This window comes from Hyalella azteca, unplaced genomic scaffold (assembly GCF_000764305.2).
Source record: "Hyalella azteca isolate HAZT.00-mixed unplaced genomic scaffold, Hazt_2.0.2 contig9392, whole genome shotgun sequence".
NCBI lineage: Eukaryota > Metazoa > Arthropoda > Malacostraca > Amphipoda > Hyalellidae > Hyalella > Hyalella azteca.
In genome coordinates this window covers 271548-285832 of record NW_025939466.1, presented here as the reverse complement: position 1 = coordinate 285832, position 14285 = coordinate 271548, and the positions used below count along the sequence as shown (strand labels likewise).

At 40.9% G+C, this 14285-nt stretch overlaps 1 protein-coding gene across 1 annotated transcript; it reads left to right on the top strand.

The window, feature by feature from the left end:
- Window positions 1-1515: 1515 nt before the first annotated feature.
- On the top strand, window positions 1516-13872 carry LOC125178388. Its single transcript, XM_047882006.1, has 3 exons — window positions 1516-2123; window positions 3729-9936; window positions 13588-13872. The coding sequence occupies exons 1-3, from the start codon at window positions 1516-1518 to the stop codon at window positions 13870-13872; spliced, it is 7101 nt and encodes a 2366-aa protein (XP_047737962.1).
- The last annotated feature ends 413 nt before the right edge of the window (window positions 13873-14285 follow it).

Genomic DNA, 14285 nt, shown 5'->3' with positions numbered 1-14285 from the left:
AACTTGGAAAATTTGCTAAAATCCTGTTTCATGTCGAACGAAATTTCTTTGAAAAAAGCAGGGTTAACAGTGCTATTGTTGTCACTTGACAAAAAGCAATTGATGACCGAAGGCATTTTGAAAGATCTCCGAGAAGAGTTGAAGAGTCTTCAAAATGAAGAATACACCAGCTTCATGGTGTTCATTCTGAGTAGGGTTTTTTGCAGTCAGGGAAATTCATGGCGGAGTTTTTACAATGACCCTTGCCTCATTGAATTAGTCTCAAGCAAGCTGTTGAGCAACCATGTGGTTGAGTTAAATCAATATGACGATGAACTGGTCAAAATTTCGGAACCAAAGGCAGGATTGGCAGAACCCCCAGATCCCAGCAACCAGATTTCGTTTTTAGCTGCAAATATAATTTTCACATCGGTAGAAAAAAAGGTGATTGTGAGGCCTCAGACCTTTGATAATCTACTCCTAGTTTTGGAGTCTTCCTGCAAAAATGAAACCCAAAAGACACAAATCGTTGCTGCCAAAATCTTATACAGACTCACAGAATACACCATATTTGAAGATAGGATTTTAAATCAGTTACTGGATTTTATAAGCTCTCCAACCTATGATGTGAGTGTGTATGTCCGAGCTGCGTACATGAAAGCATGTGCAAAAGTGGCTTCTGCTCCATCTCCTGTGCCTCTCCATCCAGCCCACTTGGAAAAACTAAGCGACCTTTATGTACCTGGAAGTCTGAAGCTAGGTGAAGTTGACTTTGAAAGTGAAATCAACACCAACCTCTTTGAAGTGCTTTTGTGTGAATCCGAGAAGCATGAATTCATTGATGATATCTTCACGCTTTTTGAAACTGTTCTTGAATTGAACCAAAAATATGTCTCTCAAATACTTGCCATACTCAATTCTTACTCATGTAAGTTCATAGTACCAGATACCGTTGTGAGAACAGTGGAGAAACTTCTTTCTGTTCCTGACTTTTTCGAAGAGGCTTTTTCGGTTACGCATCGAGTCATTGTCAATGGTAATTCTACAGTTTCATGCAAGACTTTAACCGTTCTCGTAGATTGCTTATACAACTCATCAAACGCACAACGCAGAAATAAATCCTTTGAGTTGCTCCAAAGAGCCAGCCAAAACCAAGAAATTCCTGATGACATTTTTCGGAAACTTGAGCTGGCTAGAGCAGGATATTCATTAGACATTGGTGCTGCTGACAGGTCCATGTTGATTAACTTCATCGATAGTTACATTGATAGGGGAATGCTGCTGCCAGTTGACACAATTCTTGCTCTCGAGAAAGAACTCTGTGACACAGGAGTGTTGAAAATTGTCGCCAATGCATCAGGAAACCATCAAATTATTTCACAGCGAATACTAGACCGTCTGACCGAATTGTTTACGATAAATCCAGTAACTGCTGATGACATCAATAGGAGCACCCTCATTGTCGCCATTTTTGAAAATGCAGTAAACAACAACCAGACTTTGTCTTCTGACCTTCTGGAAAAACTTGAACTAGCAATGGCATATGACACTATGGAGCCAAGCATTCTCAAGGTGTTCATTTATCAGGCCCAAAAGGGTGAAAAGCTCACTCCGAACCTGAACATGATACTTCTTAACAAGCTGTCAACTGGGCAGCTCCCAGCTCTGAAATTGGAAATGCTCAGCTGCTTGGGATCTCTCATTGAAGCCAATCAAACCGACATTGGACGTTACTTGCCTCAAGTGAACCAAATTCTGACAGAACAAATTTCTTCTGACAACAACGTCGTTCAAAACATGTGCATCACTGCTGTCCGCAAACTGATCACGTTTTGCAAACATGTAGATGAAGACCTGCTCCAGAAACTAGTGGACGTTGCAACAAGATCCGACTGTAACGAATATGTGAGGAACGAAATCGCACTGACTTTTGGTCTTATTAAGGACGAGTATAACCCTGTCATCAAGTTGAAGCAGTTCAGGGAAAAACTCCATCTTGCCAACTTGCACTTCATCTCACCAAAAAATGTGCTCGAACATTTGAAATGCTATACAAATGTCAATGGGAGTTTGCTCGAACAAAATTATCTTCAACTTATACACATAATCGACAATGAAAGCATGCAGCTGCAAGAGGAGGCTTTGTGTGTTTTGCGTCAAGTTTCGAATAAAGCAAAAATTTCTGATCAACTGTTGGATAGCGTGGCCATTTTATTCGAGAGCACCGTATCCGACACATTGAGGAAGTCGTGTCTGGAACTGTTAACAGAGATCGTAAAAAGTGGGAAGACTTTGAGTGGTAGAGCTTGGCAATTGTGGGACACAGAGCTGAATCAGGACGCAAATGTGCAAGCATTTCTTCAAAGCTCCTTATGCAAGGAACTAACGAGGGAGTTTGAGCTCACAAATGAAACTTTGTTAAAATTGCATAAGTTACTCCCAGCAAGGCATTATGTTTGCAAGACGAAAAATGTGGAAGATTTTCTCCGTTTGGTGGTCATTGAAGAACCCGACTGTGTTAAGAATCAAGCATTTGTTCTTTTCGTTGAGCAGTGTTTGCTTAAGAAAATTCTCCTGGAAATAACACTGCCATGTTATTGCACGATAATCAAAGAGCGGAAGTGCTACAAAGAGGTGGAGTGTTTGCAGGCATTAGTACTTCACTTCAGTGAGAATGAAAGAGATTTGTCTCATCTTCATACCCGTCTGTTTGAGGCCATGTACCATGCACAACAGTTTAAGCAACTTCCAGATATCTGTTTGGAAGTTGCTTTCGATAATCTTGTCTCCAAAAGTTCAAAAATCAGAGGTTACTCATTCGGAATCCTGAAGTATTCAACAAAAGAAAATTGGAAAAAAGTTCTGATTGACTGGTGCAATGTCAGGTTGGTCAGTTTGAGGGAGAACCTGAATGTGAAAATTGAGCAATCAGAAAACTTTTTGGACTTGATAGAGATCATCGTGTCCTTAAGGATATTTGATGTCACAGTTCCATTAGATGGCAGAAAGGAAATGTGGGAAAAAAATTTGTTGACTTCAAGCATTTTCCTATATTTCAGTGCCTGTCAGTTGGACATAACGGAGTTTGACTCAAAATGGTCCAGGATTAAGAGAGAATTTGGTGATGAAAAGTCTTGTAAAATCTTGTCTCTCATCCAAAAGTGCGAATTTCACAGTTTCACTCAGGTCCTTGAACTTATTTCAATAATCCCTGAACAGCCATTTGATATCATTCTCCATCTATTGAATATTCATGGCCCGGAACCTTTCGAAGCGTTGAAACAACATTGGTGCACGAGCAAGATCCAATCCCAGTGCACACTAAAAAATGGTATCAGTGATAAGTATGCCAAAGAGTTAGCTAGAAAACTGTGTTCCCAATTCAATATACATTACATGCAGCAAATGTTTTCCTGCCTGCCACTAATTGACAATCTGGTTGTCTTTGAAGAGCTCATCGAATTTTGTTCAAAAGAAGAAATTCTCTTCAGTGAGATTGAGGTTCAAAGATTTGTTCACGTCGAGGATTTAATGCAATTTGTGCAGGGCAAGCATCTAATGAAATGTGTCTCATGTCAGCCAAAAAATGAAATCGAGAAGAAAAAATTTCAAGACAAAATTCGGGCTCTCCGGGATGCTGGGTGGAACTTACGACAATTGCACCAATTGGTGTCTGCATTCAACCCTAGTGGGCCAGTCAATCAATTTCCTGATCTGATCAACTTGTTGAACACCATTCATGCTTACAGGTTGTTCTCCACTCCATGCATTAAAAGGTGCCAGCAAATTGTGACAGAATGCCCAACTTTTGACGAGATCATTCAGGAAATCCATCAATTGGCAGTCGAGAATCACTTCCAGGTGGAAGGTAAAGTGAAAGACCTCAATGAGCTTCTGGATGAGTTGCGAGATAAAAATCAATCGGAATCAGAACTTGTATGTAAACTCAAGGAACAAAATTCCCTTAATATCCAGCAATCCATTTTCCAGGAGCAGGAAGACAAACTGACCTGGAATAAAAAACAGATTGTTAGTTGGGCTGAACAGTTCAAGCCAGGATCTGGCAAGACATTCACTGACAATGAGGCAATTGCAGTCATCTACCGAGCCAACTACCTCGTCAATGGTCACGAACTCACATATCCCCAGATATTGTGCAGTTTAATAGCATTGAAAACAGTCGGAAGTAACAACGGTAAGTTACTAGAAGTAGCTACTGGTGAAGGGAAGTCTACAATCATTTCTATCCTAGCCATAATATATTCTCTAAGAGGCAAAAATGTGGACATCCTCACCAGCTCACCAATTTTAGCTGAAAGGGATGCTAAGCAGCAAGCAAAGTTATACAAAATGTTTAACCTCAAATGCTCTGACAACAGTGACAAAACTATCTACCTGAAAGGCAAGAAGGATTGCTATTCGGCTAACATAGTATATGGTGAGATGTCACAGTTTCAGTTTGACATACTAAGAGACAACTACAGCAAGTTGGACACTTTAGGTGATAGGAATTTATGTGTGGCTATTGTGGACGAGGTAGATAGCATGTTGATAGACGACAGTTCAAAAATTGCTCGCCTTTCCTCAACTGTCCCAGGGATTGACCATCTTCAAGCGCTTTATGTCTTTATTTGGCAGCACCTGGTTTCGATCAAAAGCAGGTTATTTATGGTCAACAACAAGTTGTACTTCGTTAAGGGTACCCTAGGGTTTGATGATGGCGCCTTCACTTTGGAGTATGCTGATGCAAATGGCGATATCATGAAAATCCCTGACTTGGAAGTCCACTTTGCACAAGTTAGAGGCCGAAGTCCACTTGCTGAGGCTGTTGAAGACTTGGATGAGTTCCTTAGAAACTCTCTAATGTTTTATCTTAACGACGTGATGGAGCAAAATACGATTTATATTCCAAGACATTTCGCAAATTTCATAGAAAATCAAAAGTCTGAGTGGATTAAAAATGCTGTGGAAGCCTTACGCTTCCAGGAAAATGTGCAGTATATAGTACAGGACGGGAAAATTAAACCTGTTGACTACCACAACACCGGCATAGTTCAAAGTTTTACAAGCTGGGGTGATGGGCTTCAACAGTTTCTTCAACTAAAGCACAATTTGAAAATGACCAGCGAAACGCTAATCACCAATTTCCTTTCCAATGTGGGACTCGTTCATAAATATGAACATGTGTGTGGTCTAACCGGAACTCTTGGGTCAAAGGCTGCGAGGAAGCTGCTGAAAAGCGTCTACTCGGTACAACTTCTCAACATCCCAGAGAAACGTAAGAAACTATTCCTGCAACTTGAATCTATTGTTGTGGAAGATGAGGATAGTTGGATGGAAGAAATCGCGGCCAACATTGTGCTGGAGTCTAAAAAAAAACGAGGAATTTTAGTTGTCTGTGAAACAATCGAAAGTGCCGTTCAAGTTAGTGATCTGGTAAAAAATAAACTGCACCCGCACTCGCTCAAGCTGTACACTATTAATGATGTGAATCAAGAGAAAAATATCGAAAAAATTCGGCCTGGACAAGTCATCATCGCCACAAACTTAGCTGGACGCGGCACCGACATACGAACAGATGAAATCGAGGCCACTGGCGGGTTGCACGTCATTCTGACGTTCATGCCAACCAACCAGAGGGTCGAAGATCAAGCTTTTGGCAGGACGGCCCGGCAGGGCAGACGTGGCACTGGTATCATGATCCTGAATGCCCAAAATGGGGATGGTTTTCGCGGAAATACAATAGGAATGTCCAATAAAACTATGAAAGAGCAAAGAGACATAATAGAATCCGAGCAACTCCACACCTTCCAAAACCATGAACTCAAACTCATACAAGTGAAAGACGAACTCTTTGACATATTTTGCTCCTTCTTGAATGAGGTGCGAGTTCAGATAAGAAAAGAAACTCGTAGCAAACTCAGCATAGTGCGTAATTGGTTTACTGAGGGTGAGCCAACTGTTTATGAGCTTTGCATGCTGGCAGCTTTGGAAGAGCAATGGGCTGCCTTCCTAAGAAAACTGGATAATTACGAGATAAAATGTGAAGAAGCAGAAGACAAATGCAGAGCTCTAATTGATCAGCTTCGAATTTACTTCAGAAAAAATCAGCTTTTCAAGAATCCGTACTACCTCATAACAATTGCTAATGACATGCTTGTGAATACAGGGACCGTGCCTACCTCCAACACCAATGAAGCCCTCGGGTTCTTCCAAAAAGCGGTGCATTTGGACCATTCCAATCAGAGAAAAAGGCTGAAAACATCGTCAAAATCAGTAGAAGTTTCACAAGAGGAAAAAGATGTGTTCTCACCCGGAGCAGCACATGTGGGCATTGCCTGGTGCAAGTTACTCCTGAAAGAGAAGGGATACAAAGATGAGGCACTGTCATCGTTTAAAGTAGCGTTGAAGTGCCTTGCAAATGAAATGAGTGTACTCAATGCCACACAATTGCTCTTAGAGCAGAGGCAGGCTGGGTTTGTCGACAGCCCGCTGTATAACCAGTTGAACACACAAGCCTCAATAATCGGTTCTTACATGAACGGCATCGAGTCCTCCATAAACGCTCTGAAAAGGTCAAAGCGGATGATTGACCTGGTAGCAGTCAAGCGCCACGAAGTCACAGCTGGCAAGCCGGGCATTCTAGAAACCATCACCCACCACAATGACCTTGAAAGAAGTGATCAAGAGAAATGCCTATTCAAGAATGAAAACCTGAAACTGAGCAGTGGAGAAAATTACTCTCTAACTTTCAATCATTTAACCACAAGGGAGGATTTGAAGACAATTGATCAAGCTATAATCATTCTAGACAATGCATTTGATAAAAATCTCTTACATAATGAGAAACATAACTTATTTGGGCTGAAAAATTTAGTTCAATCAGCCAAGTCGGAGTTTTCACTCGACGGATTCAGTTCCTTGGCCAAAGAATCGTACAGGGATGTCAAAATTAACGTGAATAAAGTTGACATCGAAAGTGTCATCAGTGCTTTTTTTAATACAGACCAAGAGTTGAAAGGTCTGAGAGGGGAAAAGGCCTTATTAGAACTCAAACAGGAGCGATCAGAGTCACGTAAAATAAGCCTAGTGATTCGTTCAAATGATGACGATGAGTTTGAGGAAATATTCAACGGCATGCAAACCAATCAATTGGTCAAGATTGTCGAAGGAAAAATGGAAAACGCCGACCTTTGTTTTGACATTGTGATAAAAACTAACAAGTTAAGTAAGGCATCAGTCATTCTAAATGTTGAATTCCATGATTTGAATCAAAAAGCAGCAGAAGCAAAGCTTCAATCCATCAATTCAAATTTAGTTCACGTTGGCCTAGCCCTCAACAAGTCAGATTTGTTGCATCTATTGAACCTCGACGCATCACTGGCGAGCGGCACGTTGTTGGTCGGCCAGAATCATGTGCACGAAAAACTCAATAGGGAGTTATTGATAGTGCGAGCGCATGAACAAAAAGAAGACCATTCATTCTGCTATGTAAGATTTGACGACCTGAAGTTTGATCAAGCAAATAAGATCGTGAAGAACTGCAGTGAAAATGCAGCAATTTCTCTTTCCTTTTGTGAAATTGATGATGTATACAATGCTGCACTCAAAGGAAAAGCTGACCTCAGTTTTACTGAATTAAACCAAACCTCTGCGGAAATAGTTATTCAGGAGCTAAGAAAGAAGAATTTTGAGTTTTCCTTAGAATTCCAGAAGTTATCAAGCAAAGAAGTATCATTCATCCTGAATGGTGCTAACTTGGAACAAGAAGACATGGAGATAACCAGTGTTAAGAATGTGCGCGATTTGTTTACGAAAGGCTCAGCGCCGGCATATGAACTTGACCAGTTTGCCGCCAGAGGTCTCGAGCACATCATTGAGCTGAATGAAAAGCTGTTCGTTCCATGGCGAAGCGTGGCTGCAGTGGCGGCACTTGGCATTTCCCAAATTATTATTGGAAGTGTACTGATAGCCATTGGTCTTGGGTCCCCATTTGGCTGGGGTATTGTGACGGAAGGAGCGTCTGACCTGCCCATGGCATTCAAAGCATATAAAACAAGACAGTTCAATTGGAGGGACTACAGCAAACAGAAAACAGTGAGTTTGGCGATTTCAGCTGCTACTATGGGAATTAATTACTGGGAAACGGGCCTGAATGCAGCCTCTTCAGCTGTGTTTTCCGAAGTTGGTCGAGAAGTGATGGAACAAGCAGGCGTACAGGTCGTCGTAAATAGAAAATTGGCCGGTCAGGTGGTTTTGAATACAAGCAAGAATCTGAAGAGTCTGGCAGGTAAAGCTTGCAGAAAAGCTGCGATGGCCGTGGCAAAAGAATGCACGAGCACCGCCATTCAACACCTGTCTGACTTTTCTTTTGCTCTTCTCAAACCTAAAATTTGTGAGTCAGTACAGTCAAAAGTGACATCGGCATTTAAACGTCACCCTGAACTCGTGATTATTTTGCGGCAATTGAATGCAATTGATCGGGTCGCCAAGTCCCACCGACTTCAGATCAAAGTTGACAACATTGTGAAAAAAACTTCCAGCATTGTCATCACAGATTTTATGAAGAATGAGAATGTTTCCATTTGTTCGCCATTAATCAAGTGTGTACTATCGGACTCGAACATGAACGGAGGCAATGCCAGCATTCCAACAAAGGTCATCACGACACTGAATGGACTGCACCAGGTAAATATACTCGCTGACAAGATAATCGAAGCTCTCCTGACAAAACTTCGGGTGTTTGACGCATATTCCTCAACAATTAGCCTCATTCTGATAAGAGACCTGAAGATAAGGAAGGACTTTGCTATTGTAATTGCCAAAAAACTAAAGGAGCTTGAAATATTTGATGAAAATGACAACTTTTTGGTCGACGGAAAAACAACAACAAAGGAAAAAATCGACAAATTGATGCATGATTGGAAGACAACGCCACAACTACTTATGGATGAATTGTCTAGACAACTTAAAGAATACTCCACCCTGAAGGCAGATCTGGAAAAATGCATAGAATTCACTAACGAATTGTATGATACATTCGTTAACAGTGACTTTGAATGCGTTAGCACAGTCATCAAGTCAGTGTCAGACCAGATAGCCCAACAGTTGGTGAAAGTGATGGACCCACTGCTTATGCAGCCATGGCCACCAGGTTATTCGATGGCTGAGAATGGCCTCACGGACTCCATTTCCAATCACGGTGCTGAAATCAAATACCAGAAACTGTTGGTAAAACCAGGTTTGACAGAAGAAGAATTGACCTTCATGGCCAACTATCGCAAATTCAGAACCGTGACCCAACTGTTGGACCGCAACGCCAGGGATCATTTAACTACTCATAGCAACGATGGATTGAATTATAATACTATCACTGATGATGCTACTAGAATACCATTAGACCCGAGTGTCCATCGAATGGCAAATGATATCAGAGAAGGAAAGTCAATAAATCTTGCACTAATGTCGACTCTGGCCAAAGCCAACGGCATCAAGGTGAAATTCGTAGATGATCTACAGTATACTAAGACCCAAGAGGACGTTGAAAATGATGTTGAAGTGATGTATGTGAAAGAGGACCGTGAGAGGAGGGTTAGCTTTGCTCTTTGCTTGAACAGTGATGGCAAGTTTAAGAAGATAGAAGGACGATCACATTGTTGTGTTTTTGAGGCATTCAGCGAAATTCTGGCAAGGAAGTGCATTGTAAAATCTGTCGCTGAACTTAGAGCTGAATTAGCGGATCAAATAGTGCTAAACTCTGAAAGTTTTTCGGAAGAGATTGCGGCTGAAGCTTGGGTCGTAAAAAAATACTCTGACTCGTCCAAACGTTCATTCTCGGTTGGACTGTTTCACGACGAGACAGGAAAACTGGAGATTGTAAAGTGTGATGATATGGCCATGATCGATGACATCAGAATTGATGCAAATCACGATGCTGCAGCTGCAGGTTCTTTTGAGGTAAGTTTGTTGGGGAAAGTTAAGTCTTTCATGGGCCTAACATTTCGTTATCTTTTTTCTTTATTGTGCACGAAATTTCCAATACTATGGCTTCTCGGGGTATTTTGAGGGTTTACAACATGTGAGAAAGTCATTACCCTGCTCGAATCAACAGAGCTAAACCGAATCAAGGAAATTAATTTCAAATATATAATTTGCCTGCTTATTTCTTAAAAGGTGCTTCTTGTGTGGTGCTTCACAAGCAGAGCTTGCTTGTAGAAGTTTGGGAGGAGGGTTTATGTTTTTCTGAACTGTGGTTGAAATTGAATAAGATTTTACCGTCCCTCCTCCTTTAATTGATAAATGGTATTATATCGATTAGGTTGGAGTGAAGATTGTGAAGCTCAGATAGTTTATTGGGGTTGAAGAAGGAATCCGCCGATCAACACCCCCTTTAGATGTTCACCCCACGCGTCGTTCAGAAAAATGCTCTATAGCTAGTGCGCGCTTGGCAAATGGTTCTCCGCTGTCGTTCTTAAGAAATTTCACAATATTTTTTATGGTAAGATTTAACATAAAATAATTTTGACATTTACTAAACTTCATCATTTAGTAATTACACGAGTGTTATTCGTGCTCAAAATTGATGATTAACTAACTGTGCACTTTTACAATGGTTTGAAATGAAATTGATGAAATCTGAAATACATAAGCGAGATCAAGATAATTAAGTAAGATATTGTTACAGAGGTCGATAATCACGAGTTTGAAGGTTTAATACAATTAATTATGACATTCGAGAGAAATGCTTGTGCGAGATGTGGATTCGAGTCACTACATGACTTCCCCGGCGAGAACGGAGTTCCCCAAGAAAATATTGAGATACAATGACAATCACAAAAGTAATGCAAATCGACAAAAAAGATACCGTTCATCCCGGTACTGAATTAGCAGAGACTCATTGTAGCCTGTGCTGTAGCAATACATATAGGATCGATAGCATTTGCGTCAATAGGCAATTATGACATAAAACGAGATGTTATCAAAATACACTGGAGCAATATTTATACTTCATCATGGATGAGAGGAGAGGTCAAGGAATGACCGACGTCAAGTTTCATCTCTAGAGAGCAAAAAAAGTTACCAGACGTTTGTGGGCATACATTGTGTATGTCAATAAACATCAGTAATCTTTAAATACGAATGCATAGACATTATTCTTTTGGAAACGCGTATGAGGAGGTAATTAATAGAGAATCGCGTTTGCGGCGAGGTAGCATCGATAACATAAAACCGAGGGATGGGTACAACCGGAGGATGGGTACAACCGAGAGATGGGTACAACCGAGAGATGGTACAACCGAGAGATTGGTACAACCGAGAGATGGGTACAACCGAGAGATGAGTACAACCGAGAGATTGGTACAACCGTGAGATGAGTACAACGGAACATGGTTAAGCAGAGCTTGCTTCAATTCGATGAAGGGTTCTCTCACTCAACTTGTCCAAGTTAGGTTTTAGAGTGAGACTTCATTTTGCAACAGGCATAGTAAGGCGTAAAAGAGAGTGCCTGAATACAAATTTCAGTCCATGGAAAAAAATATAGGGCAGAAAAGAAAAGATTAAGTTGTAGGCATGACAATCGTTAGCACTAATTGATAGTGGAACAGGGAATCCAGTTATACAACTTTCTCATTAATTATACAGGTAGTTTGGCTATGAGATTGAGAGTAATTTATGGCAGCTAGGTTCCATAGGAAACTTATAGCTTTGTGCATCAAAACAATTGTAAAAAAATTTGCTAGCTGACACATTCAATAAAAAAATATGTTGTTAAAAAGTGCAGAATACATCACGAAATAACACATCTGTGGCTTTGCTGATTTTGTGGCAACTTTGAGAAGCGACTACACAGCATATGCCAAGAAGCATAAATCATAATGGTACCTAAAGAGATTCACATTTCAGGCGGTTTGTACTTCAAATTGTCAGTAGTCGCGAACATTTTTATTTTCACTCGACGTTGAAGATGTGACATTGCAATGAATTTTCAGTTATTTTTCACACTCTAGCAGGTTTCAGAGTATTTTGCACAAATGCACATTTGAGAACTTTCAGTCAATTTGCACATTGGAAAACTTTCTGTGTCAATTCGCACGTTTAGAAGCATGTTTCACAGGATGTTTTAGTAATGAAACTCAAGAGAGCAGCAATGCTGCGAGTGCGAGACAATATTGATACACAGTTTACACTGAAAGGATGGCAACACTGATCTCAATACACAAAAAAAATTCTACACTGGTTTCACTAAAAATTTTCTTGAATTTCACTCACTCATTGCTTAAGTTTTGGCTGCTGATATTGAGGGCAGTAGGCAGAAGGTTGAGCCTTCCTTTTCCAGTCTGGTCGTGAGAGTTGAAGTTCCACGTGCAGGTCTTTCAGGGCAGGGTACTTGAGCGGCGTGATGATATGTTGTTTCTTGAGCGTATACCTAATTAACAAGGGAAAGTATCTAGAGGTTGAATATATTTATTTGCTAGGATCAGAATGCATGAAGAATTTTATTCCCTAGGTGGCAGATATGCAACAAAATTTGAGGAATGAAGATTCTGGCAATCTGCTCTGGCCGTTAGAGTTGGGGGGTTGAAAATTGTTGATTAGGCCCTAGGGGTTTTCCGGGGGTGTTGATGGGCAACTTCAAGGGTAGATTTTATCTCATAGTGAGGATTTTCTTGATTTTCTTCCGAGTTGGGTGTTCGTAGCGAAGGTGGTCACCACTTTGGAGGGAGGGTTTAGGTTTTTCTGAACTGTGGTTGAAATTGAATAAGATTTTGCCGTCCCTCCTCCTTTAATTGATAGATGGTATTATATCGATTAGGTTGGAGTGAAGATTGTGAAGCTCAGATAGTTTATTGGGGTTGAAGAAGGAATCCGCCGATCAACACCCCCTTTAGATGTTCACCCCACGCGTCGTTCAGAAAAATGCTCTATAGCTAGTGCGCGCTTGGCAAATGGTTCTCCGCTGTCGTTCTTAAGAAATTTCACAATATTTTTTATGGTACGATTTAACATAAAATAATTTGACCTCTACTAAACTTCATTATTTAGTAATTACACGAGTGTTATTCGTGCTCAAAATTGATGATTGACTAACTGTACACTTTTACAATGGTTTGAAATGAAATTGATGAAATCGTTTAAATGAAATTTAGTAAAATACTGTTACAGAGGTCGATAATCACGAGTTTGAAGGTTTAATACAATTAATTATGACATTCGAGAGAAATGCTAGTGCGAGATGTGAATTCGAGTCACTACAGAAGATTTGCGGTACTTGCGTTTTAAAAATTTGAAACTAGGATTTTGTTTGTCTTTTCCAGAGGCGTTTACTGCATATTATTGTACTCTCACTCAACAATGACTAATATAGTTTTTATACACCAAACTCTTTGCATGTGATATTGATGTGATATATATTCTTAGGAATAAGAATGAAGATCTGGAATTTTGATCATGATGTTCATTCTCAGGTGAAGGGGCTATTTTAAGGTGCAGACCCATCGTGGTAAGGTAATGGTGGATTTTCACCATCATCTTATACCAGTTATAAATTTATGAATTTACGTATTTGTTAAGAAATTATATATTAACGATAATTCTTCTGGCTCGCAGAGAGCAGCAGAGAGAGTGGGGCTATCCCGACGAGGCTCAGTGCAGAACAGCGATTCTTGGCATCCAGCGGAGCATCGCGGTTCATCGTCCTCAGTGCAAGACTTGGCTAAAGCAATAACGGAAAATAAACATTCACAAAGTGGTCTATTGGAACGAGTGGTGCGTATTGGCTCATTGGAACGAGTGGAGCGTAGTGGCTCATTGGAACGAGTGGTGCGTAGTGGCTCGTTGGAACGAGTGGTGCGTAGTGACTCATTGGAACGAGTGGTGCGTTGCCCTCAGTGAGACACGGTAACACACAGCCCTCAATGAGACACGGTAACACACAGACCTCAGTGAGACACGGTAACGCACAACCCTCAGTGAGACACGGTAACACACAATCATCAGTGAAACACGGTAACACACAATTTTCAGTGAGACACGGTATCACACAACGCTCAGTGAGACACGGTAACACACAACCCTCAGTAAGACACGGTAACACATCGCACCAGTTAGACACGGTAACACATCGCCCGCAGTAAGACACGGTAACACATCGCCCAAAGTAAGACACGGTAACACATCGCCCTCAGTGAGACACCGTAACACATCGCCCCAGTTAGACACGGTAACACATCGCCCCAGTTAGACACGGTAACACATCGCCCACAGTAAGACACGGTAAAACATCGCCCTCAGTGAGACACGCTAAC

Coding starts and splice junctions, on each gene's coding strand:
- LOC125178388 (XM_047882006.1), top strand. CDS start 1,516: ATGGCATATGACACTATGGAGCCAAGCATTCTCAAGGTGTTCATTTAT. Junction 2,124..3,728: donor CAGCTGCAAGAGGAGGCTTT/GTGTGTTTTGCG, acceptor TCATGCTTACAG/GTTGTTCTCCACTCCATGCA. Junction 9,937..13,587: donor CAGCTGCAGGTTCTTTTGAG/GTAAGTTTGTTG, acceptor TCTGGCTCGCAG/AGAGCAGCAGAGAGAGTGGG.